This window comes from Neofelis nebulosa, chromosome 13 (assembly GCF_028018385.1).
Source record: "Neofelis nebulosa isolate mNeoNeb1 chromosome 13, mNeoNeb1.pri, whole genome shotgun sequence".
Taxonomy (NCBI): domain Eukaryota; kingdom Metazoa; phylum Chordata; class Mammalia; order Carnivora; family Felidae; genus Neofelis; species Neofelis nebulosa.
In genome coordinates, this window is record NC_080794.1 from 76,157,856 (window position 1) to 76,184,172 (window position 26,317).

At 45.0% G+C, this 26,317-nt stretch overlaps 1 protein-coding gene across 30 annotated transcripts in view; it reads right to left on the reverse strand.

Annotated features, from left to right (window-relative positions):
• ABLIM1 (actin binding LIM protein 1) overlaps positions 1-26,317 on the reverse strand; it is a 292,950-nt gene that overhangs the window by 120,865 nt on the left and 145,768 nt on the right. For all 30 annotated transcript variants that reach the window (XR_009252645.1, XR_009252641.1, XR_009252656.1 and 27 more), the window contains exons 2-3: positions 19,238-19,372; positions 1,045-1,228 (exon numbers count right to left, since the gene is read on the reverse strand). Coding sequence is in view for 4 of the 30 variants with exons in the window: in XM_058697867.1 (XP_058553850.1) it covers positions 1,045-1,228; positions 19,238-19,372 (319 nt within the window). In the remaining 26 variants the exon portion in view is untranslated. The remainder of the gene's footprint in view (positions 1-1,044; positions 1,229-19,237; positions 19,373-26,317) is intronic.

The window sequence follows — 26,317 nt, forward strand, 5'->3', positions numbered from 1 at the left end:
GTGACTCTCCTCGCACAGGAATCAAAGTCATCTTAAGTTCAATTACGTGTAGCACTCAACACACCACAACGATGAAACCACATTTCCCCACTCACACTTCACATACTTGCCTTCTTCTCTCTGACTGATCATTTTAACCAAGCTGGTTTGGGCAATTAAGATTTAACCTTGCCAGGTGATAGAAGCCTAGAGAACAGGGGTTGGTAAACGCTTCCGCCTGAAAGTTCAGATTGCAAATAATTTTTCAGACTCTGCAGATCCTATGGAGTCTGTCACAACTGCCCAGCTCTGACCCTGTAGCCAAACACAGCCCATCAGCAGCCATCTGGAAACAAACGGGGGGTGGCTGTGTCCCAATAAAACTTTATTTACAGAGACAGGTATTGGGTCTCATTTGGGACACGGGCAGAGTTTGCCTCGCTCTGCTATAAGGGAGACTATTTCAAACACACACAACCATATGAACTTCTTCTTCCAAATCAGCTTTATCTTTCCGAGCAGTTATGCTATTTCCTCCTAATGTTTTCACTGCTCAAAAAGCTTCAAGACCTAGGGGTGCCTGGGTGGCTCAGTAGGTCGAGCGTCCGACTTCGGCTCAGGTCATGATCTCACAGTTCGTGGGTTCGAGCCCCGCATCAGGCTCTGTGCTGACCGCTTGCCCAGAGCCTGGAGCCTGCCTCAGATTCTGCGTCTCCCTCTCTCTCTGCCCCTCCCCCGCTCACGCTTTGTCTCACTCTGTTTCTCAAAAAAATAATAATAATAATAAATGTAAAAAAGTTTCAAGATCTAGAGCCGCTTTCCAGTTGCCTTCAAGCCCCTTAAAATCAGTCCTATTATTTAGTAGAGGACATCACAGGTAAAGTTTCCCAACTAAATTACTTTTTTGACTAAGACTGATATAATAATAGGAAGATTTTTTTAAAAACTTTAAGGATACATCAGAAAAAGAGTATGTCAAGACAGTCCATCTCCAGACAAAAGGCGTATATCCCAGGCCTGAAGAGCAGAACCCAGCGCTTCTCCGTTAGGGGAGCCCCCACTTACTTGCAGATAGTACACGCAAAGCAGTTGGGATGATAGGTCTTGCCCAGGGCAGTGACCACCTCTCCTTCCACGAACTCCCCACAGCCATGGCAGCGTGTCCCATACATCCTCTGGTAGTCCAGGGTGCAGAGATACTCGCCGTTCTTTATGAAGAAGCCCCCTTGTGCCAGGTCACAGCCGCACACTGTGGAAAGACAAGTTCACATTTGGTCATCGTCTGCCACGCTGCCGGGCAGCAAATGCCTTCCACTGCGTGCTGCGAACTTACTCCATGATCTCAGTGGGCTGGGGTGAGGGGAGGGGACTGGTACAAAGAGCTATTTATTGTGGGGCTCTGAGTTCTCTCTTGCCTCCTTCCCATTTCGTATCCCTCCTTTCGGGAGGGATGGAATATCTCATACGAGTAAAATTCATTGGCTGGGTCTCAACGACTTGTGCGGTATGTCTAAGATTCAGAGATAATCCATCTCTGATGGAAAGATGCCGTTGGTTCAGGCTGTCTCGAATAGGAACAAAGGTATCTCTGGCAGAGCGATTTAGGAAAGGGACCCACTGCTGGCCCACACAACTGTTTGCTTTGGGCCAAGACGATTACTGGGCTGAGTAATAAATTCCCACCATACCAAAAGCAGCAGCAGAAATGTCTGAGTCCATTTTTTCACACTCTGGAAATACTTTGCCACAGCTATGAATAATTTGGACGTTTAATTTTCTCTTTGTGCGGTAAATAGGATAAGTCGATTGTTTATATATTATAGGGAGAGATAAAAATGAACAGGCAAAAGGGGGAAGAAAAGGGAACATGTCCAAGATAAAACCATCGTTCAGGACCTCAGTACACGCAAAAGGGAATGCTTTACTGCGTCCGGATTTTGGTGTCTCTTGCGCAGCTGTGGACCATGGACACGGTGCAGAGAAGCAGGTCCCCGGGTGCCAGGGGCTTGGGCGTGGCCTACGTGTTGAGACAAGACCAGAAGAGGGCACGGCCACTTGTCCAAAAATAAAGCCCAAGGCTGACCCGGAGAGTAAAGAGTTTGCACTGTCAAAGGCCTGGGAAGCAGCAGCCATGGCCGGGAACCTCCAGTCTCAACCTCTCGATGCCCAGGGTTGGGTGACTCCATATAGTTAAGGGCCTTAGGCAAAGAATCCCGGATTCTTCCTGATTCTTCCTGCAAGCAGCTGGAACAGGCACCCAGTGGGCAGGGAGAAGGGGAGCTCGACCACTAAACTTGCTTTCCTAAGAATCCTGCTGGAACACCTCCAGCGTTCCTCTAATTAGTTCCTGTGACTCATCAATGCCTCCGGACGACCTAGTGCTGAGCACAGTGAGGTTCTGCCAGAATATGGTGCCTACTCTCCCACCCCTCCGGTAGCAATCTTTCCTACTCCGAGCCGTTAGAGATTTTCAAGGTGACACAGAAGCCACAAAGAAGCTTTCCGCTGTGGAATCATCAGCCTTTGTTTACATCAACACTCCACAGCTACGACCTCTTTCTTTGCAATTTATAATCAAGTAACCCAAGATGATGGCCTGAGTCCATCATGCCTGAAAATGACCACCCCTATAAATATGACTCTGATCACACTACCTGGAAAACAGCTCGTTCACCACCTGCTGCCTCCTCTAACCTGCCAGTGCCCCCACTGCTCACACACCTGCTTCTTCCTTAACAAACAGGTCCTCCGGGTGGGAGGAGCTCAGGGATGGACTGACTGCACTCTGACCGCCAATTCCTTCAACAGCAACAAACACCATCCTGGGGTTCACAGAACACCCCAGAGAGGTTTCTTCAATATTGCTCTACGTACATATCTTTTTTTCCCCGAAGATGACAGAGCATTTTATGGTAAGAGTCCTCATCTTCACTCCTTTTGATTCTTCTTCAGGAATCTTCAACCGTGGTATCTAAGGTATTACTAGGAACATAGTGAATTAACTTGAATCCGGCATCAAACTTGGCAAGCTCCCCGCGATGTCACTCCTCAGTGGCATCAGCAGTTTTTTTTTTTTAATTTTTTTTTCCAACGTTTTTTATTTATTTTTTGGGACAGAGAGAGACAGAGCATGAACGGGGGAGGGGCAGAGAGAGAGGGAGACACAGAATTGGAAACAGGCTCCAGGCTCTGAGCTGTCAGCACAGAGCCCGACGCGGGGCTCGAACTCACGGACCGCGAGATCGTGACCTGGCTGAAGTCGGACGCTTAACCGACTGCGCCACCCAGGCGCCCCGGCATCAGCAGTTTTGATGACTCTCTTGCTCTTGCAAATGTAGGTATTTCTTAAAGCCACGAGAAGTGACAAAATAATGATTTTGACTACTGGTAACTCTCTTTATTTTCCCCTCCAATCACCTTGGGTAAGTTTAAAAATTCACAGGGGCACCTGGGTGGCTCAGTCGGTTAAGCGTCCGACTTCGGCTCAGGTCATGATCTTGTGGTCTGTGAGTTCGAGCCCCGTGTTGGGCTCTGTGCTGACAGCTCAGAGCCTGGAGCCTGCTTCTGATTCTGTGTCTTCTTCTCTCTCTGCCCCTCCCCAATTTGTGCTCTGTCTCTGTGTCTCTCAAAAGATAAATAAATGTAAAAAAAAATTTTTTTTAATAAAATAAAATAAAAATTCACAGATCCTTTATAAAAAGAAAGATCCGGTGGCAACAGGGTGATCTTTATGCCAATCCAGATTGTGAGATAGCTTCAGAGCTACTTGTAAATGTTGTAGAAATTCACTATATTTGGTGCAGCCTTTCTACGTCACATGGGCTTGTGAAACTGACACGGACCCTCCTTTAAAGGTCCTAGTCGATATAATCCTAATGTAGTCTTAAAAAATGACTTTGTAACTTCTGTTGAGAGTTGCCAAATTACAATTGAACTCTGAGCCCCTTTGAGATTTGATATGGCCTAGTTCTTAAATTCAAAGCAGTGGCCCAAACTGGCTTATCAAATTGTGCCATTGGTTTTGGTGGTTTATACACAAGGAAACCAGCATTTGAAGAAAGGCTCACAGGCAGGGGTCACCAAAGGTCTTTACTCGCTATTCCTCCTCTGACACAGCTTCTCAGTCCCCTTAGCCAGGCCCTTAGATGCAGGTAACTGCCATGAATGCTACTTCCTTCCTCTAGAAGAAGGCCACCCTGGGGACAGATCTCATCTACTCTCATAGGCTTCAACAACGACTTTGTGCAAAGGACCAATGTCTCTATCTCTGATGTCTTCCCCAAGCCTGTAGACCCTTATTTTTCACTGCCCAGTGGGCATGGACAGCATGACTATCTCAAGCCTGGCATTTTAAAAACATACTCTATGGGGCGCCTGGGTGGCTCAGTCGGTTAAGTGGCCGACTTCGGCTCAGGTCATGATCTCACGGTTCATGAGTTCAAGCCCTGTGTCAGGCTCTGTGCTGACAGCCCAGAGCCTGGAGCCTGTTTCAGATTCTGTGTCTCCCTCTCTCTCTGCCCCTCGCCTGCTCATTATCTACCTCAAAAGTAAATAAACATTAAAAAAAAAAAATAAAACAAAGTCCATCCTCTTGCTTCTATGTCATCTCTCTATAACCTTCTGTTTTTCTTCTAGTCCTTCTTTCAGTAACATGCCAGCACTGTTCATTCTCCACTCTTAATACCAAAATGTTCAACTACCCCCCCCCCCCCGAAATCCTATTTGTTTTCCCAACAAAATGTTCCTTTGAACCATTCCCTCCTCTGCCTTCTTGCTGTCACTACTGAGATTCTGGCCTTCACCAATTATAAATAATTTTATAATACAGTGTACTAGCAAATAAAACACAACACAACTGGAAACAACCAGTAGGCAATAGTTGGTTCCATGTTAGTCAGGTTCCGTTATGCGTGGAGCCTGCTTCTCTTTCTCTTTCTCTCTGCTCCTCTCCCCTGCTCACGCTCTCTCTAAAATAACAATTAAAAAATTAAGTTAAAAAAGGAAAGAAAATAACACTTTGACAAAGGGATTCCTCTCTTTAGCCAAAAATATCCAGTGCTCGCTTCCACAGCGTATATACTAACCAAAAATATCCAAAGCTTTAAGAACCCTTCGGTGTGTTTCATACTAACAGCTTAGCAAATACTTCTAACTGATGAAACAAAGCAAAACCTTCCCATCGAAATGATCACAAAGTCTCCATTAGGAAGGTCAAACTTCAGTAGGATATATTTAGATCTTTAGCTTTGGGTGCTCGATTTGTCTCTGTTCTAGTTGATAGTTAACATCGGCCCAGGGAAATGCACAGATTCGTTTCATTAAAAAGAAGGAGCCGCCAGTGAAAGAGATTAACTGCTTTTTTCTCAATGATCAATTATTTAAAACACGCCCCAGTCGAGGCCCCACTGAACCCTGCCTGCTTTGCCGTCGCCTGGCATGGCCACCATCAGCCATGCGCCTTGTCGATCATCCGCTCTTGAATTCACTGTCTGCAAACTACTGAACCCCATGAACTGGGTAAGAATATGTATGTCCAAGCAATTTCATATAAAAGCCGTGAAATTAGTAACAGGCATGTTTTAAGCTCTTAAATTTAAAAAAAAACAAAAAACCCAAAAAACTAACGAGAGCTGCCCGGTTTGTAAACATCCCATGGAATAGGAGGGTAACAAAGTACGGAGGTGCCAGATAAGGGGGAAAACAGAACAGTAGTTTAGAGGCATGAACGGGGCTGTGGTAGCAACGACTACTTCAACTTTCTAAAAACAGCAGTTAACATTTTATGTTACAACAGACTCATTGCAGTCACATTCCAACTGCCTGTCAAGCAGCTCACGTTGCCAAAAACTTAGAATAGGTAATACTTAAAACTCTACCCAAAGGTGGGCTTGGGGGTAAAATGCAAATGTTTTCTTCTTTTATATCAGTAGACGGAGCATCTCTGCTGGGCTACTGCTCACACTGGGGCTTTAATCAAGTCATACCAGCAAGAGAGGGAGGGTTGTTAAGCAAACGGGACCAGTGTCTTCAATGTGGCGACACAAGAATTTTACTTGGGGGCCAGGAGCCGCGGGGGTGGGGTCCTTTCTTCTCGTTTTTTTAGGGCAGGCATGGGGTTTTGGTCTGGCACTCTGCCAGCGGTCAGTCCATCACAGGCTGTGTGGGGCCCCTCTGAACTTGCCAGCATGGCTGCTGGGCCGTGGCCGTGGCCGTGGCCATTCATTTCTGGTGATCAAGACCACGTGCTCCAGAAGTGCTGCTTTACCAGTAGCACTCAAAACCCTGTCCTCAAAACCCTGTCCTCAAAACCCTGTCCTATCCTGCGTGGGCCAGCACTGCTCCTGACTCCTCCTAGGGCGCCATGCACTAGAGCTGGGGGTGGGATGGACGCGGGGTGTAGACCTCCCAAGCTCTTCATGGTGGATTAGTGGTGTGAATACCAAATACTTCCCGTTCTCTGCCTCTATCCTCTACTCCAACTACATGTTAAAAGAATCTTTTTCATCCAAGATGTTATTCTATTCATTTCCATTTCCTCAAATCCTTTCTTCATTGAAAATATAAAAGTAGACTTCAACATAGACTCTTCCCAAACCACAAAAATTCCATTACAGTGTGGGGTCGCATTGAGTCTGCTTTTGCTCCGAAACGGAGAGCCATGTGTTTGAAAATACCATACCCTGAAGCTCAGAAGTACTATCTGCTGTAACCCAGAGCTCAAAATAGCAGAACAGAGACTCGAACAATAATGTGAGGGGGCAGATTCTCACCAGAAATAACTATTTGCTAATGCACCATCCTGGAAGCAAATACCAAGCCTCAAAAAACATAATAAATAGTTTTTTTACGTTAATTTCTAAATGATCTTGGATTTTTTTTTTTTTTTTTTTTTTTTTTTGAGAGAGAGAGAGAGAGCAAGCTAGAATGCAAGCAGGGGAGGAGCAGAGGGAGTGAGGGAGAGGGAGACAGTCCTGGGCTCCATGCCCAGGGCAGAGCCCGATGTGGGGCTTGATCCCACAACCCTGGGATCATGACCTGAGCGGAAATCAAGAGTTGGACACTCACCAACCGAGCCACCCAGGCACCCCTGCATCATATCTGAGAAAGAAGATAGTCACAGGTCGGTCCAGATAGCAGAATGAGTCCCCAAAGCAAGGCACTTGAGGGCTTGTATTTAATTCAGAGTCTGAACTTATAATCATAAGCCAAGAGCTTTAGATGGAAAGAAATGACTCTGGAACCTCTTTATTAATAAAATCTTTGACCATACTTTTTTTTTTTTAACATTTATTTATTACTGAGAGACAGAGAGAGAGGGAGACACAGAATCCGAAGCAGGCTCCGGGCTCTGAGCTGTCAGCACAGAGCCCGACGCGGGGCTCGAACTCACAAACCACGAGATCACATCCTGGACGCTTAACCAACTGAGCCACCCAGGCAGGCGCCCCTCGTTGAGTTTGTTTTTTTAACACTTGTGGAATTCCATGTGCAAACAATACTAATTATAACGAGCTCGAGTAACACAGATATTATTCAGAAACGTATTTCTCGCTCAGTGTCTACCAAATGTTCATCTTCTCTCTTAACACCAGTGCTTTCCTCCAAACCGGGTCTCCCACGACCCTGCAGGACAGACCCCTCCCCTCCCCTCCGGCCCCCCGCGCAGGGTCAGGCTCAACCTCCCGATGAGGCCTCCTCAATTCCCTGCAGCTGTGCTTCCTCAGGGCTCAGCGCAATTGCTGACATTTGATTCCTATTCAGTGTTTATTGTCCTGTACATTATACCTGCACAGTTACCTCAATTACAAGCTTCCTGAGGGCAAAGACCATTTCTCATGCCATTTAATGTCCTCCACAATACTTAGAGAGATGGCAAATTCTTGCCCCTTTCCTTCTATTGCATATTGCAGGTGTCTGGCCAGTGTGAGCAGAGCCAAATTGGCAAGCATCAGGAATGATCATTTCAGCATGACTTTGAGCCAGCCAGCCCATCTCTACTTCTTTTATTTTTTAATGTTTTATCTTATTTTTGCTGTCAGCACAGAGTCCAACGCGGGGCTCGAACTCATGAACTGCGAGGTCATGCCCTGAGCTGAAGTCGGACGCTTAACCGACTGAGCCACCCAGGCGCCCCAGTTCACTATCCCTACTTCTGAAAGCACCTAACTGGCATCATGACAGTGGTGCCGAGATAGCAACCCCACCCTCCCCAACTTCTCAAGTGTTTTAAGACTCTGAACGTTCTTAGCAACTAATATTAACTGCAACCCAACAATCAAGAGACCTTCCAATGCACATGTGCTATATACAGGACCAGACCCTGCCCCACTTTGCATTTAGCAGTACCAGGAAGGACCCAATGACACAGAGTAAGACGGTGACTGGTTAAGCACTCGACCATCTCAGGCGCACGAGAAGGAACTGGAATGGGTTCACAGAGTGGCAAGAGGAACAATTAAAGGGCGGGGAGAGAACACTTAAGAAAAAAACAAAGCAGATGAAACTGGGATTAGTCTAAAGAAAAAGAGGTCAGGGCAATAATGGTCTTTACGTGTACAGTGAGTTACTTTTAAATTTTTTTTTTTCAATGTTTTTTATTTATTTTTTGGGACAGAGAGAGACAGAGCATGAACGGGGGAGGGGCAGAGAGAGAGGGAGACACAGAATGGGAAACAGGCTCCAGGCTCCGAGCCATCAGCCCAGAGCCTGACGCGGGGCTCAAACTCACGGACCGCGAGATCGTGACCTGGCTGAAGTCGGACGCTTAACCGACTGCGCCACCCAGGCGCCCCTACAGTGAGTTACTTTAAGCCAATCAACAATCAGCTCTTTTCCAGCTAAGGAGGACAAAACGGGAGGAAAGTTTGTTTTATATGTACCAAGAGATGGAGGTTAGATAAACTCACAGCTCTTGCCACAGAGGTGATGACAGCTATAGTACAGCTGAAGGAGGCTGTACTGACTCTACGGCTGGGAAATTTTTATGATGGGATAAATGGCCTCTCTATCCAGGATGGCAAACGCCCTTATTCTTTCGGATATGGACAATGTGATAGTATCACTTTCTCGGCCCTTTTTGCTAGGTCCAATCACGGGGATTACACTGGAATGGAAAGAGAAGCGAATTCATAATTTCACCACTTCCTAAAGTTCCACTTTGGAAATGAGATATAAACCTAAAGAGTTAGTTCTTACAGCATATAAATTAGATGATATAATTTTCCTTTGGAAAAACTAAATACAGAAAATCCCGAATCTGTACATTCAACTCCCCACCTTACAATTTTCATCCATCTTACTCCATAAAGATCCTTACATTGTATAAACGCACATATTCAACGTGGAATGATCCTGACCTGGGAAACATCTCCAAATCCTAAGATGGCAAATGTGGAAAGTGCTATTAGAGATGGGATGTTTATCCCAAGACCCTTTACAAAACCCAGGCTTTAAAGAGTAATTCCTAAAAAATTTATTGCAATTCGTTGACATTAGTTAAGAGTTGTAGCCTGAATTTTCTAATAGTTTCACATAACCTTTTTAAAAATAGTTTGATGTTGGGGAGCCTGGGTAGCTCAGTCGGTTAAATGTCTGACTCTCGACTTCGGCTCAAGTCATGATCTCAAGGTTCATGAGATCGAGCCCTGAGTCGGGCTCTGCACTGACAGCATGCAGCCTGCTGGGGATTCTCTCTCTCCGCTCCCCTCTCTCTCTCTTTCTCTCCCTCTCTCTCAATATATAAATAAATAAACAAAAATAAGTCTGATGTTTACAGGCTCTCTTGGTGAACCGACCATTATAGGGGCCAAAGGGTTTTTAAAAGCCATCAAAAGGCCGTATTTTCCATATCCTCTAACACAGAGCCGAGACTCATATTGCTATGTGGTAACGGTCTCTATTAAAACATAATCCGATATGACAATTTCTGCAATGCTACCTTGAGGGAAGGGTTTACATGATCAGAGTTTAAAAATTTTCCACAGACACCCAATGTTCAGAAGTCTTTTTAAAGCTATGTGGCTATAAATAACATATTAACAGTAATTCCATTTTTGAAAAGGAATAGCTACTATAATTAATGTTTAAAATGCCATCTTTCAAATGGCAATGGGAACATCGTGGTCCCATTTGCTTTTGTAGGCAGGTGTTCGCCTGAACGAAGGCCACCTCTCGCTGCACCCTCTGTCTTCACCATCCGCTGCCTTGAATAACGCAGCCCCTACCCCTGAACCAAACTAGCACGTGCCCCACTTCCAGTCCTGGGAAGGTTATTAAGTTTTCTGGAGGGTCCGTTCTTTATTAGATGCTGTTTCCTCCCTGGCAACATCCAGACTGCTGAGCTCTGGGTGGCCTCTGCAGCCCCCGACTCAGCACGCCTGGACCCTGGACCACTCACTTGCACCTGTCTGTGGCCAGTGACAGTCCCACTAGTAGGCGCATAGCTTGCCACGAGATGGCAGGTTCTTTAGAGGTAGGTACCGTGTCATATATACCTCTCAACCCTCTACAGAATGGCACGCCAAATGGGTATGTGATAGATGCTCTATAAACATTTCACATGGTAAAGATCTGAAGGCCTCAAGCGTCAACATTCCTGGGTTGATTTACACAAAAGTCAAGGGACTTTTAGTAAGAAAAGAATGCAAATCTATTCTTTGGAATAATGAAGTCCATTTAGTTGACTTTTATTACTCGGAGGAATTAAGTGGTGGCTGGATTTTTAGCCATTATCTGTTGGCTCAAACTGCTCTTTTTCGAGAGGTGGGGATGGGGGGATCGTTCCTGACCACCTGCCCCTCCCCCCACCACCAACACACCAAGATCGTCCTGCCGCAGGCTCGAGGTCTTTGTTCATGCAGCTCTTTTTATTTTCCCTTTGTTGGACTGATCACAGTTGGTAAGTCACATTTGTATGATTATTTGAATGTCTGATTAATGTCCTGTCTTCGTCCATTCAGGTTGCTATTGCAAAATACTGTAGACTGGGTGGGTGTCTTATGAACAACAGTTTTGCAGGCTGGGAAGTCCGAGGAAGCAGACAAACAAACAGGTGAGGCCTGAGCATGAGGCGCTCTAAGGGTTCAGTGTCAGGAGATGAAAAGAACCACCATATAACTGGCTCAAGGCTTGCTTTAAAAATGCCTGAGGAGGGGCACCTAGCAGGGCCCAGTCAGTTTCAGCTCAGGTCATGATCTCATGGTTTGTGAGTTGGAGCCCTGAGTCAGGCTCTATGCTGTCAGTACAGAGCCTGCTTGGGATTCTCTCTCTCCCTCTCTCTCTCTCTTCCCCTCCCCTGCTCATTCTCTCTCTTTCTCTTTAATGTTTAACAAACATTAAAAAAATGCCTACGCAAAGTCTCAGTTTTCCTCCCTCCTCTATAAGCACTCCCATAACCTCTGTTGTACAAATCATTTTCTTAGAAATAGTCTACTTTTTCAATCAAGCTGGGTCAACTTCAGCCTACCCCGTCTCAAGAAATAAGTTTTCAAGGGGTGCCAGGGTGTCTCCATCGGTTAGGCATCCGACTTCGGCCCAGGTCATGATCTTGCGGTTCACGAGTTCGAACCCTGCGTCGGGCTCTGTGCTGACAGCTCAGAGCCTGGAGCCTGCCTCAGATTCTGTGTCTCCCCCTCTCCCTCTGCCCCTCCCCCGCTCACTCTCGGTCTCATTCTCTCTTTCAAAAATAAATAAAAACATTTAAAAAATTAAAAAAAAAAGTTTTCAAGGACATGAACTGAGAGTTGTCAAGAACCGTAAAGAACATGAGATTTGTCTTAGACGCTAACAGATGAGCCTGCCCTAGTTTTATGGGTGCCGGCAGAAGACATCGACCCCTGGGTCAGAAGTGAAAGACTTCAATACTTACAGCAGTCAGTGTAAGCTCCGTGTCCCTTACTGGTTTTCCAAGCCCCGTAAGTCCCCAGAAGCAAGAGAAGTAAATGCGTGTGCGATGAGTGTGTGTCACAGCTGAAGAATCGTGAGCTTCAGGAAATCCCAATCTTTTATAATGAGCTACAAGCAAACCTGTCCAACCTTTGCTCCAGGTGCAGATATGATCTCTATGACACGAGGCGGCAAACAAATCTACCCTCTGCTCCAGGCGGAGACACTATCTCTATCTTCCAAGGCTGTTGGCTGTACAAACAACCTTGAAAAGAAAATTCAGAACAAATGGCTACTGGCACCCCTGCTCACAAGAGGCCCCTGGATAATTCTGTCCCAGTAAGAGTCAGTTGAGCAGCGTATTTTGAGAACTTAGGAGCGCTCATTCTGTTCCAGCTTGGAATTCAAAACCTCAACTCTTCAAAAAAATCTACCTTGTATTTACTTCATGGGTAACACTTTCAGATGGTACAAAATTCAAAAGGATTGTCCTTTATAAACAAAAGATGGCATACAAGTGGTTCCTCGTTTGCTGTGAGAAGGGACCATATTTGTAAAAGAATGATTCTCCTTGCATGCTGGTTAATTCTGCCTTTTAATCAATTTCTGAATGACTAATATTCTCTAAATAGGTATCAAAAGCCCAACCTCGGCTCTTAGGAGATACAAGAAACTGCTTCCATTCTACTCACTGGGGTTTCATCGGCTTTCTACTTGGGCCTGAAAATAACCCATATCCAGTCTGCCCAGGCAAACCCAGAGGGGAAAGCACAGGATCTAGAGCAGTATAAAAAAAAAAAACTCAGCAGCAGCAACACCTACCCCACAGCTGCCTGGCTGGAGCCTTCGGCACAGTCTCTTAGCTGTCCTACCTGTCAGCAGGCACGCAGCTCTGTCATCAATGACAGAAAGCTGTGCTCACACCCCTTCTCTTATTGTATTTTATTGTATTATTTATTTAATTTACATCCAAGTTAGTTCGCATACACTGCACTAATGATTTCAGGAGTGGATTCCCGTGATTTATCCCCTATGTGCTCACACCCAGTGCTCATCCCAACAAGTGTCTTCCTTATTGCCCCTCGCCCGTTTAGCCCAACCCCCCTCCTGCAACCCCGCCAGCAGCCCTCAGTTTATGCTTTGTATTTAAGAGTCTCTTCTGTTTTGCCCCCTCCTTGTTTTTATATTATTTTTACTTCCCTTCCCTTCCCTTAAGTTCATCTGTTTTGTATCTTAAATTCCACATGAGTGAAGTCCTATGATATTTGTCTTTCTCTAATTTCGCTTAGCATAATATTAACCCTCTACTTCCATCCGCATAGTTGCGAATGGCAAGATTTCATTCTTTGTTATTGCTGAGTCATACTCCATTGTGTGTGTGTGTGTGTGTGTGTGTGTGTGTGTGTGTGTGTACGTCTTCTTTATCCATTCATCCGTCGATGGACATTTGGGCTCTTTCCATACTTTGGCTTTTGTCAATAATGCTGCTATAAACATTGGGGTTACACCCCTTCTTTTTGGAAGATGATGTTATTATCTAATAACCAGGTGAGGACATTTATCACCTTAAGCACTTGATCAATCTCGTTGACTATGCCATTAGAAACACTTACGAATACTCATCCAAAGAAATACATGGTCATCGTTCTTTCGTTCATTCACTCAGTCATTCATTCCCCTTATTGAGCATCTACCATGTTGGGCATTGTGCGAGGCTCCAAGTATATGGCAGTGAACAAAACAGACCAAAATCTCTGCCCTCTAGGAGCTTACTCTCTAGCAGAGGGTGAAGATAAATGAGTAATATATGTTACATAATGATAAATGTTCAGAGAGAAATGTGATATAGGGAATAGTTAAAATCTCATATAGGACAGTAGAGGAAAGGCACACTGAAAACAAAATATTTGCCCAATGGCCCCTCTTGATCCCCTGGTCCTCAATCTTTTCTAAATGCTCTAGAACTTTGGGGCAGAAAAAATGAATTCAGGGCATCACTTTAAACAAATGCTTGAGATAAATAATAAAAATTATAGCAAACAATGTATCAATATGATGAACTGTATATAGAATTATAATTAAATATTGAATATAAAATTCATTAAATATATAGTTAACTAAATATTATCTATATAATATTTAAGTGGATTTCTCATTCTCTCATTGAGCATTATTACAACTATGATGAAGACAATGTGATAATTAAAAAAACTATCATGTCACTGGATCAATATCAGAATGAGCATTAAGGAAAAAAATCTCTAAGTCGGTGAGATGATCGCTGCTAATTGGAAAAGACGAGAAACACAACTACCGAGTACTGAAGACAGAGCACAGCACCGCCCAGAACCCTGCAGCTGTATTTTACTCCCATCGGGCTGTTACAAAGAATAACAGAAGCTTTGGGGACCTCCTTTTCTTTTAATTATAGAAACTATCTGTTAATTGAAACATTTTCCTCATCTCGTTAGCAGGTGGGTATGTTTCCCAAGGTTACAAATGGAAACTGGTTCTACTTCCTTCAGACGCTGGCATTCTTTATTGCCCTTTCTGAGGGCAACGCCACTCGCAACCATCTAGCTTCAGCCACTACCTAGATGCCAAAACACTGTCAAATCCTTCTTCCAGAGGAGCCTGGCTGGCTTGGTCAGCAGGGCATGTGACTCTGGATCTCAATGTCATGAGTTTGAACCCCATGTTGTGGGTAGAGTTTACTTTTTTTATATACAAGGAAGAAACTTTTATTTATTTATTTTTAAGTTTATTTATTTATTTGGGGGAGTGGAGTGGCAGAGAGAGAGAAAGAGAGAGAGAAAGAGAGAGAATGAATCCCAAGCAGCCTCCACACTGTCAGCACAGAGCCATATGCAGGGCTCGGACTCAAGAACCTGTGAGATCCTGACCTGAGCAGAAACCAAGAGTCAGACGCTTAGCCAACTGGACCACCCAGGCACCCTGGGGGGTAGAGTTTACTTAATAAAAAGAAATAATTAAAAAAACAACAACCTTCTTCTCAACACAAACCATGATCTACCTCTTGAGTGCTAAATCTACTGGACTCTGAATGCACCACGTGTCTTCAACCTCAGTGTAGCCCAGAGAGGCTGAACTCTCTGCCTTGAACTACCCTGTCCAGGGCTCCTGTACTTCTTTAGTGGGCAGCAGCCATCTGTCCACACAGGCAGTCCAACTGGAACCCTGGATCCTTCTTCATTCCTCACATATGGTCAGCAAATCCTATCAACTTTAACTTTCAGTGTCTCTTCAATCTGCCCCCTATTCTCCTGCTGCTGCTACCCTACACTATTTCCACCTCAACTACTATCCTCTCACCCCCAAGTCTCTCTGCCTCTTATCTATTTCTCCATCTCAGCACTTATTACCCAGTATCATAAATGTTGCTTATTTGTATGTCTCTCGAAATACCCTATGAGATCTTCGAGGACAAGCATGATATGCTGTCTCTTCCTATTTTCAGCACTTAGCATAATATCCCACAAGGAGTATGTGTCCAGTTAACATTTTCTAATCGGATAAATAACTCCTACACCATCAGATCCCAAGATGTCAGACATTTTAGGGAGTGAGATGGGTTCACCAACAAAATTCCGGCTCACCAACCTTGATCTGTTAGAGTTAACCCTGTGAACTCATGGACTGATCACTGGCTTAAGTCTGTGCTCTGAACTCTATTTCCTCCAAAGTAACCCTTTCCTACCTTCATACACATCTGGCTCTCATGTAAGATGTTTGGTGTCCTCTTTCTCTGTCTCCTTTCAAAACCCAATCCTAGGGAAAGAGTTCATTTCTGCTTTTTATTCCCATAGGTATCTGCATTTTAGGACGTTCTTTCTAATTGTGGAAGGCTACTTCTGGTCCCATTCAGGAACTATGAGGCTTTGGCAGCAAGGTATTTGAGTGAAGGAGAGGAGGGCGTGAGGGAGGGGAGAGAACTTGAGGGAGAAACTCTGCCTGGCCCCCAAATCACAGTCAGAACCTGAATGTTCTTCCTCTGCACTTGGCCAGCTCTCGCCCAAAAGCCCAGGCTGGTTTTAGCAACTTCTCTCTCCCTCAAATCCTCTGTCCTGGGATATTAGCTCACTATCTAGACATGGCATTTTTGCTTTAGATGTAATGGGAAGAAAGAAAAAAACTTGTTTTAGGACTTAGCTGCAGTCTGAGCCATGTGGGTTAAGAGGAAGACCACATTCCTTAAGGAGAAGACTTCTGTTTCTTCCGGGAAACCATCCTAATGGATTCATAAGAAGTAGAAACTCTAAGACAATGTAGAGTCAGCAGGGTGAGGGAGAAGGAAATGGGGGTCCCAGGGACGGAGGGGAGAAGGGTCTTTGTAGAGAGAGGAAGACCTACCAAGATGGTGGCAGGTGGAAGTTCTGAGTAAGTATGAGAAATGGCCCCGGTCTGTACTTCCTGTTCACTTTTTATGTAAACCTAAAACTACACTAAAAATCAAAGTCTATTAATAGATAGATAGATAGATAGATAGATAGATAGACAGACAGATAGGAAGGGCACCAGCTAATGAGAAAATTCTTGTTTTGGACATGGCCTGAGACTATCAGGACAGTCTTGCCTGTTCTGGGCTATAACTTCCTTCCATTATCCCAAACCTTCAGTAAAGTCTGCCGAAAACAGCTGCCTTATGTTAGTGGGATCTTGGGAAATAAAGAGGCATGGTGGCCAGTGTGAGGTGAAGCAATGCCCAAGGAGCAGCATTCAAAAAGGGAGACCAAGAATTTGGTATTGGCAAGAAGTTGGAGCAAGAGGGGACCACAAGAATGCAAACCTCAAGGGCTCTCTAGAGCTGGGCTTCCCATACTGTAGCCACTAACTACAAAGGGCTATTGAGCACTTGAAACGTGACCAGTCCAGACTGAGATGTGCGATTAAGCACGTATGAAAAAAAATAATGTCAAATATTTCAATAATTTTTATATTAATTACATGTTGAAATAACATTTTGAGTATGTAGAGATAAATAAAAGACACTATGAAGGTTCATTGCACCCATCCCTTTATGCCTTTTTAACACAGCTATTCAAAAATTTAGAATTACGTACATGGCTCGCATAGTATTTCTATTTGGGCAACATCACTCTAGAATCTTGGGGAAAAGGAATGGACTTGCTAGGGTATAAGGAATGAGGTGCATACGCCATTTTCTTTGGGTATTAAAGAAAAGGGTAACCCCAGGAATTGGGGACATAGGAAAATAGACACTGACAGATCAAGTATGAGAAAATAGAAATTTATAGGAATAGAAGACATTTATTTTAGTAAAGATTTGTTAAACTAAAAATAGTTCCTACAAATAGCAAGTTCTCCTAAAGTATGATTCAATTTATATAAACACTCGACTTTTCAGGAACACATTTGTAGTATGAAATAAAGTATATGGGAAAACGTCCCAACATAAGTAACTTACATTCAGCCCTTAGGTTTAAACTAGAAAAGAAAAAAAAGCAAGGAAGCTTCCCATGGGGGATAAACAAACATGTCTTCTAATACCTTAGTGTGCTGAACAGTGACAACCCAGACCTGAGACTAACGCTTTGTACTTTCCATTAGAAAGATAGAGGGCACCTGGATGGCTCAGTTGGTGAAGTGTCCGACTCTTCATTTTGGCTCATGTCATGATCTCACAGTGCACGAGTCTGAGCCCCACGTTGGGCACTGTGCTGACAGCTTGGTGCCTGCTTGGGATTCTCTCTCACCTTCCCTTTCTGCCACTCCCCCACACTCTTTCTCTCAAAATAAACATAAAAAAAAAAAAAGAAATACAGAATACATGCAAAGCCACCATTGTTTGTGGACCATATTTATTTCAAACCAAATCTAAATCTACTCCTTGCACCATGTCTCAGGCAATTTATGAGCAAAAAATGAAACAGAATATAATGCCTGGCTCTCAGTTAACCAATCTGGATGTAACCAGAAAACACCTCTTCTCTGACATGGTAGGAGGCTCTAATTCAGTACCTCTGGGTTCTCTATTATACACATTGTTATGTGTATACGGAGTCGGCAAACCTCGGACCTAGGATGACTTAAATATCCCATGGTCTAGTCTCTTTATTGTACAGATAAGGACATGGGGCCACGGAGAGACGGAAGTTGCCTGAGATCACAGAGCTGCTCGGTGGCAATGGTAAGACTCAAGCCACACAGAGTGGCAGCACGGTCAGCACCCTGGGTGAGACCGTGATGTTTCTGGATGGCCAACTTGAGTCATCTGAAAATGATATGTCCGGTACTTACTCCTAGGTGTTTGCGGAAGGACTAAAGAATCCTTCTCTATAGAATGCGCATTGCAGCCCTTTGTCATGCTCAATGGGAGCTAAACTGATGTCCTCCCCGCCCCTTCCATCTTCTCACCCAGCCATTTGTCAGTGCTCTTTCTCCTGAAAAGTTTACCTATGGTGAAACAATCAGCTGTGGACTCCAGATAAGGCCCTGCCCCTCCTGTTTTCATGTATTTCATAGTCACTTGGTAGCCTGGAGTCCACCTACCAAAGATGGCCAAGGATGGATGGCTTATGATGACAATGCTGAGTTCATACCGTGAGAAGACACCAAGAAGGAAATGCTCATCCAGAGAGGAGAGAGGCCAGCGTGTGCAGAAGGCAGGGTGAGCTACAGAGCAGGCTCATGGTCTTGTCCCTCTTCCTGTACCCCTCAACCCAGCCTGAGCTCCCCACCTGCCCTCAGCTCAAACAAACACACAAAGCCACTCTCCTCTTCCTCTCTTTTCCCGCTCAGTCCTGCCCTGGCTCCGGAATAACAGGGCAGTGTATTTCATCCCAAGACGCCAACAGTTAGAAACCCCAAAAGGGAGACTTGTTAATGGAAATCAGTCTCAACTTGCTAGCTTCTTGGAGGCCTTCCAAGTGTTGTTGATTAATTCTCACTTCTCAATATACACACCCACACACACATACACACACACATGCTCATGCACACACACATGCTCCCCACTTACCCCACAGGATCCAGTGAGTTAGAACCCTAATCTTACAAGCTTACCAGCCCTTCTGTAAATAATGGCTGTTGGGACAAGGTGACTTTGGGGTAAGAGTTTCTCATTTCAGGGGAAAAACACAAAACTGTTTTTACTCTTCTCCCTCTTCCCAGGATCAGGGCCCTCAGTAAACATTCAAAGGCCTGTGTACCATTAGTCTTTGGGGGGACTTAGCCTCCCCCATGAGTCGGCTCCAAGCAAATTAGAGAAAATAAGTGATGCCAGGGCTTTTGAGCACTCAGGTGGCCTGGCATGGGGTTAAAGGGAAGGGATGGATCCTGAGGTTGAGCACAGATTGTGACATGCCTTTAGACCAGGAAGCTGGAGGCACCATACCTTTGCAGGTGAAACATTTTATGTGGAAATGTTTGGTCTGGACCCGAAGCACTTCACCCTTGCATGGCTCCCCACATTTATGGCAGTGAATGACAGGCTTCTCCGATGGGTGGTGAGGGTCCTGAGGGTGTGCCACTGGAAAAAACCAACAAGAGACCCATGTGAGTAGAAAGCATTCCTACAAAAGGGGTCAATTACAGGCATACATAAATTTCACATAATTATGTTACCCAATGAGCCACACGTTGATTCAAGAAGGATGAACTGAGCCCCTTCCCTGTGCCATAATCATGAGGATACACTGAAAAATAAGAGAGTTGTGGCTTTAACAGTCCAGGGGGGAAACACTTGACTTGTCCCTCTAGGAACCAGCAACCCTCTTTCTTCCTCCCAAACCTCTGTAGGACTACATAACTGGGCCATTAAATATATGATCTTGTATGGTTTAATATTTTGTAATATGTATTTGTCATATGTCTTTATTTTGGTCTAGAAACACCTTTCAGTAAGGAGTTCACTATTGACTGTAAGCTCCTCAAGGATGGGGACAATTTCTTACAGTTCGTATTCCCCCCCCCCCCCATTTTGTATTCTTCTTCCTTCCCCCCAGCTGGTCAGAGCACAGCAGAATGCTCATGCGCCAAAGGAGCTCAGCAAAGGTTTATTGACTCATTAGACAGCATGTGCTGGCTAGTTTCTCATCTGGTCTACCAGAGTCACCCCTGACCTTCCTCTGGCAGCTCATTTCACCCGCTGGAGGCCTATGAGGAGCCTCCTGCCGTGTGCACATGACCTGATACAGTGTGGGCGCTAACTTTTAAAAAAATAAGTTACCAATAACTATGGGGGTCTCTCCGAACCTCAGTTTCGTTTCCTGTAAAACAAAAGGGATCGGTTGGACCAAGGGACCGCTAAAGTCTTTTCAGGCTCTAAAATCATATGCTGCGTCTCACTGGCATTGTTCTCCCCGTTTCCAGAGTTTAGCCTGCAGAACATGGAAGTTATTGAGACTGTCCTGGCCCATAAAAGGCAGAGAGATGACACTGTGGCCTGGAGCTGACCAAGGGTCTTCACTTAACCTGCAATTTCTCCAGCCAAAGAATGCAGAGAGGCACTTTTTGCTAGTTTTTTGTTTTCCCCCTGATTTGAGTCCTCGGGAGGAAGAACCATGTGATATACAGAAATGTATGACATAAGTATCCACAAACGCAGGAGATGGGATAGGAACAGAGAACCTAAAAATTAATCAGCCAACACAAAGAACAAAGATGACTTTTTTTTCCTGCAACGGCAAAGCCAGGTAGGACAGGGGAGAGCTGTGGGCAGATATGCTGACACTTGATTTAGAGAGCCTGTTACAGCAAGGAGCTCGCAGGACACCACAAGTATAATGCTGTATTGTTTCTCTCAGACCACTCTCACGTTCTCATTTCACCTGGAAAGAGGAAGAACGACCCAGTCCAAATAATCCATTACTAGCTGAGTTCTGAGCAACAAGGTGGTCCTTGGGAGATTTTGACTAGGAGCAGGTGTGGTTTCAGGTTAAACACCTGATCCGAATTCTCCGTCCCGGACCTGGGGAGCGTCAGCAAAGGTACCACCATTGTGACACGCCTGCGTGGCCTTCTCTGCCCCCTGGGATCGCTCTTGGAAATGTGTGTATTTACACCAGAAGTCAGCGTTACCAAAGGCAATTAAGGAGGGGCATCGTTTCCAGATTGCTAAAAACAAACAAACAAACAAACCACTGACTTTTAAAGTGATGTGTAACAAGGCCCCGAATCTATTTACCTGGGCATTAAAAAAAAAAAGTTTCGCCTGGGGCGCCTGGGTGGCTCAGTCAGTTAAGCATCCAACTTAGACTCAGGTCATGATCTCCCGATTCATGAGTTTCAGCCCCCCATGAGGCTCTCTGTTGTCAGCACAGAGCCTGCTTTGGATCCTTTGTCTGTCTGTCTCTCTCCACCCCCTCCCCAGAATAAATAAATAAACTCAAAAAAAAAAAAAAAAAGATTCTCTAGCAATATTTGCTTTAAGTACTGGCGGAAAATATGACTATGAATTTTTGTTTTGCTTCTTAATCCTGCTTCCAGTGAGAATGGAGGAAAGGGATATTTATTGAGCATCCATCCACTAAATGGCAGGCATGGTGCTGAGTGCTGATGCACAAGTCATTCTATCCCATCGTCACCACCGCCCCCGCCTCTCGGTGATGTGAGTAATACTGTTCCCATTTGACAGATAAGCAAATGGAACAAGTTCTTGTGCAACCTGCTCAGGGAACAATAAGTAGAAGCTGGAAGCTCGACACCCAGGCCTTTCTGCCTCCCAAACTTGCGCTTCTCCCATACTATTTGTCTGAGTTGCAAACTGTTATGAGTCAGGCAAGGATTTATTTATCCAAGCTCCAGGGCGGTTCTGAAAGCGGCAACTAGGACTTGGCTTATGAAGGGAACGCACATAGTGTGTGTGATAAAGTATCGCTAGTGGGCGTGGCACCCGTGGAGAATCTGCAAAGCAGCTCTGCGGACCCCCTGAATCAGAACCCCCGGGGCCATATATCCAAAAATTCCTCAGCCCCACTGAACGAGGGGTGGGAATTAGGGATCTATCATTTTAGTAAGCTCCTCAGGTGATTCTTATCCACCTTCTAGTTTCAGAACTATTTTCCTCTAGAATTGAAACAATACGGATAAGCAAGTTACAGGAAAGTTAACTGAAAAAAGCAATCCATAAGACCATCCTCCTCAGCAACAATACTGGAGGAGAGTGGATCTCTTGGCCATAAGGGAGAATGCATTTTTTGGATACTGTTGTGCAGTTTCTCTTGATGCTTGAATTCCTTATAGCTAAGCAAGTAAGCCGTGCTGAGTAATGATGAGGGAAGGAAAATATCATTTCACTTCTTGGCTTTCCCCTTTGTCTCAACGAAGGTGCCAGACCGACTGCCGGCACCAGCCACAAAGGTCAGAATTGGGATCAGCATCTGTATTTTGCAAGCGTTTCCCTCTGGAAATATATATTACACTATGTCCTCCTGCCCAGAGGTGACCTTTGTTCTCACCCAGAGATGAGCACAGCCTACATCGTGTCTACTTGCCTTTCCATCATACATCAGCCTCGGTAGGCAGACACATATCAGAACAACGCCCTTGTGAAGAAATGGGCTTTCCTTATTAGAGAATGACAGAATCCAAAGACCAGAAGAAGAGTGTTCATTTCACCCCAACAACATCGACAAAAGAATCTCGCTCCTTTTTAAAGAAGAATAAAGAAGTTCGTTTTACCCAAGTGCCTTTGGCAGTTTGGTTAATACCACACGTATGTTCGTTGGCTCAAGTCTACACTTTTTGAAATACGCTGAGTCAGTCGCGATATGGCAATGACAGTAATTCCACCCTCCTCTTAACACCTGCTGGCTCTGTTGCTAATTTTTACGCCAGTGAGCCATCTTTCAGAGCCTGGCTGGTCCCTTGTTCTACTGAAAGGGAGACTGGGGGGCAAAGAGCTTACATCCCTTGCCCGAAGTTACTAGCAAGTTACTGGCAGAGTCACATCTAACAAGCTTCCTGACTCTACTGTACCAAGTCAATGATTTACCCTGGAACTTGCATGGACATGCTTAAAATCTTTCATGGCTCATCAGGTCATTGCTAAAATAAGAATAGTACAGGGGCGCCTGGGTGGCTCAGTCGGTTAAGCGGCCGACTTCGGCTCAGGTCATGATCTCGCGGTCCGTGAGTTCGAGCCCCATGTCGGGCTCTGTGCTGACAGCTCAGAGCCTGGAGCCTGTTTCAGATTCTGTGTCTCCCTCTCTCTGACCCTCCCCTGTTCATGCTCTGTCTCTCCCTGTCTCAAAAATAAATAAAATGTTAAAAAAATTTTTTTTTAAATAAGAATAGTACAATACCAAAAGCATGGTCGCATACATTCTGAACAGTGAGGAAATATATATGAAGAGCCACGAGTCCATTTGCCCATAAAGGTAAAGGGATTCCTCCACTATGTGATATCCAGTTTGGAGGGATTCTGGCTACTCAGATAAATAGCCCACTGCAAGCTGAAAAGTTTCACGCTGCCTGTCACAGGCAGACAAGGCAAGTCAGTCACATCTCTGAAACTCCATTAAGGACAGAGACCAAAGTGCCATTTTGGATGCATTACTTGTGAAAATGCCTATGAGGTATTGCAGGTGGTGAGGCTGGGGGACTGAGATCCGTAAGGCAATTCCAGTAACCTTCAGTGTCCCCAAGCAGAGGCCACTACAGGTATTAAGGCCATAAAGACTAGGCGAAGTCCTTCCTTTTAATCTACAACCAGCCTTGTCTTGCCCAACAGACCAAGGTACTAGACCCCCAGAAACAGAGCATCTGAGAAAGCGTATCTGAAATAGAAATCTCCTCAGCAGGTGACAATCACAAACCCATGACAGAGTACGCAGCGTGAATCATGACTTGTCCCGGATTATCTAAGACATTCAGAGCCCTCTCCTGGGTGCCCTCCTCTCCCAAAGGCCCCAGCACTCCCTTAGCCAGCCTTTGAAACTACAACGCTTTGTGCCTGATGGCTTTCTGAGCACTCACATCTGCATTTTGTCATTTCACTCTCAAAGAGCACTAGGAGGCAGGAAGGACAGGAACGGTCAACCCCGGTTAACAAATGGGCAGACAGAGACTCAGAGGGATGAAGTGACTCCACCACGGCGACACAGCCAAGAAATGGAGTTGGCCGCCAACGAATGCAGTGCTCTCTACACCCAAACAGTCCCCTGATCACTGCCACTTGGAATCCTGTGATCATCCTTGATTCCAGCCTCTTTTCATGTCCCACTAAATTCTCTCCACTGTCTGAGAGACGGTGCCTGAGCACCCCCTTCCTCTTGCCACCCAGATCCAGCCCTTCACCCCTTTTTCTCAGAGTGTGGAGAGTTTTCTACTCCCTGGCTCTTCTCCAATGTGACCTGCAAAGAGGTGGCACATAAATCCCCACTAAGTGTGGGCTGTGCTTGGTGACTTCTTCCAACGAGGGCAGTAGGGACAGGAGGGAAAGAGGAACCCTGCAGTGGGAAAATCTGGTGGGCACTACCTCAGCCAGGTGCTCAAGGTCAACATCAACAGTGACAGTCACAGTGATAGTCTGTACCTGGGAGATGATGTGGTAAAAATGGGCACTTTGCCTCTGTGATCTTCTTTCCAAAAAAACCCATAATCCTACCCCAAGCATGAGAAAATTCCCAGATTGACATTCTACAAAGATCTGACCAGTACTCCTCAAAATTGTCCAAATCACCAAAGGAAGAAAGTCCTCTTGTCACAGCCATAAGAAGCCTAAGATGATGTGGTAACTAAACCTAATGTGGAGATCCCAGAACAGAAAAAGGACGTTGGAGAAAAACTAGGAAAATACGGATAAAATATTGACTTTAGTTAATAATGCATCAATATTGGTTAATTATAATGCAAGGATTGTATTAATGTATAACGTTACTGACCTGGGAAATTTCAGGTATACAGAAATTCTCTGTACTAACTTCTCAAATTTTCTACAAATTGAAAAGTGTTGTACAAAATAAAGTTCCTTAAAGTAAAAACAAAATACTTCCGATAGCTCTCTCAGTCCCAATCCATCAAGTCTAAAGTGCTCTGAGTAGCTTCAGAGATCTTCAATAACACGGTCCCCACTAGCTATTTAGATATCTAAGCTATTTAGTATTTGCAGAGTACTCAGCACTGTGACAAGTGGTTCTGAACCAACCGCAAAGAATGCACACAATACTCTATTACTTGTTTATATAAATATGCCAATCCCCTTTTGGTTGGGCCCTCTGACCACTCCCTGGTCTACGATCTTCAGCATCCCCAGAGCCTTCACACATGGCTCTGTGCCTCACCTAGAACCCTTTCTTCTTTTCCTACTTGTCCAAATCCAACCTGACCCATGGGGCCGAGCCCAGCTGCTGGCTCTTCTCTGAAGCTGTCACTCTGGTCTGTGTTGATCCAATATTCCATTCTCCCCCACGTCCTCCCGCACTTAATACCTGTATTGCCACCCAGCATCTTACTTTCTCTTGTTTTTTTTTTTTTTTTTTTTAATTTTTTTTTTTTTAATGTTTTTTATTTATTTTTGGGACAGACAGAGACAGAGCATGAACGGGGGAGGGGCAGAGACAGAGGGAGACACAGAATCGGAAACAGGCTCCAGGCTCCGAGCCATCAGCCCAGAGCCTGATGCGGGGCTCGAACTCACGGACCGCGAGATCGTGACCTGGCTGAAGTCGGACGCTTAACCGACTGCGCCACCCAGGCGCCCCCTGACTTTCTCTTGTTTTGTGCTTATTTTGCTTTTGTTTCACAATGCGTCAACCCTGGCCTTATGCAACCGCAAGCTCAACAGTCAATTACTCCAAATTTCTGGTTACTTCTCACTTCACGCATCAAATAATCCGGGTTGCCATCTCTGGACTTCTCAGTTCAGTTTCTGGATCAGGGAAAATATGGTTGCCACCCAAGACCGTTATTGGAGCACCTCCCACGTGAAGCTACGGAGTTCTGAATTCACGGCATCTCAGTAAATAACTCCACTCTATTATTACAGCAGGTACTATTTATTGAGGACTTACTATGTTCCGGGCATTAAGAGGACTAATTTATCCTTGTGATCACAGATAAATCTCACAGATGCCTTATGGGGGTGCTGTCTTCTTATCCCTATAGTGCTGAGGAGGGTACCTCCGCTGAACTGGATCCCTTGTTCAAGATCACACAGCTAAGAAGTAGTCTGACTCCAAAGCCCGTGCTCTGGAGCACTGCACAGGGGATTTCCACAGGAAAGCCGTATCCAGCACAGAAGGAAATGAGACCAGTGCAACGTACTAGCTAAATTCTGATTACACAGCTCACAGGCAGTGAACACCCAGCTACATCATAATCCCAAAGGTAACACCTGCTAGTAAATAAGCAGATGGGAAATAGCACTTCAAATATAAAAGGAAATTAGTCCAGGCTGCAGCAATTTATGGGAAAAGAACACTCACAGGGTGAGGGTGATACAGGGAGGAAACGCAGCCTGACACCAGGACGG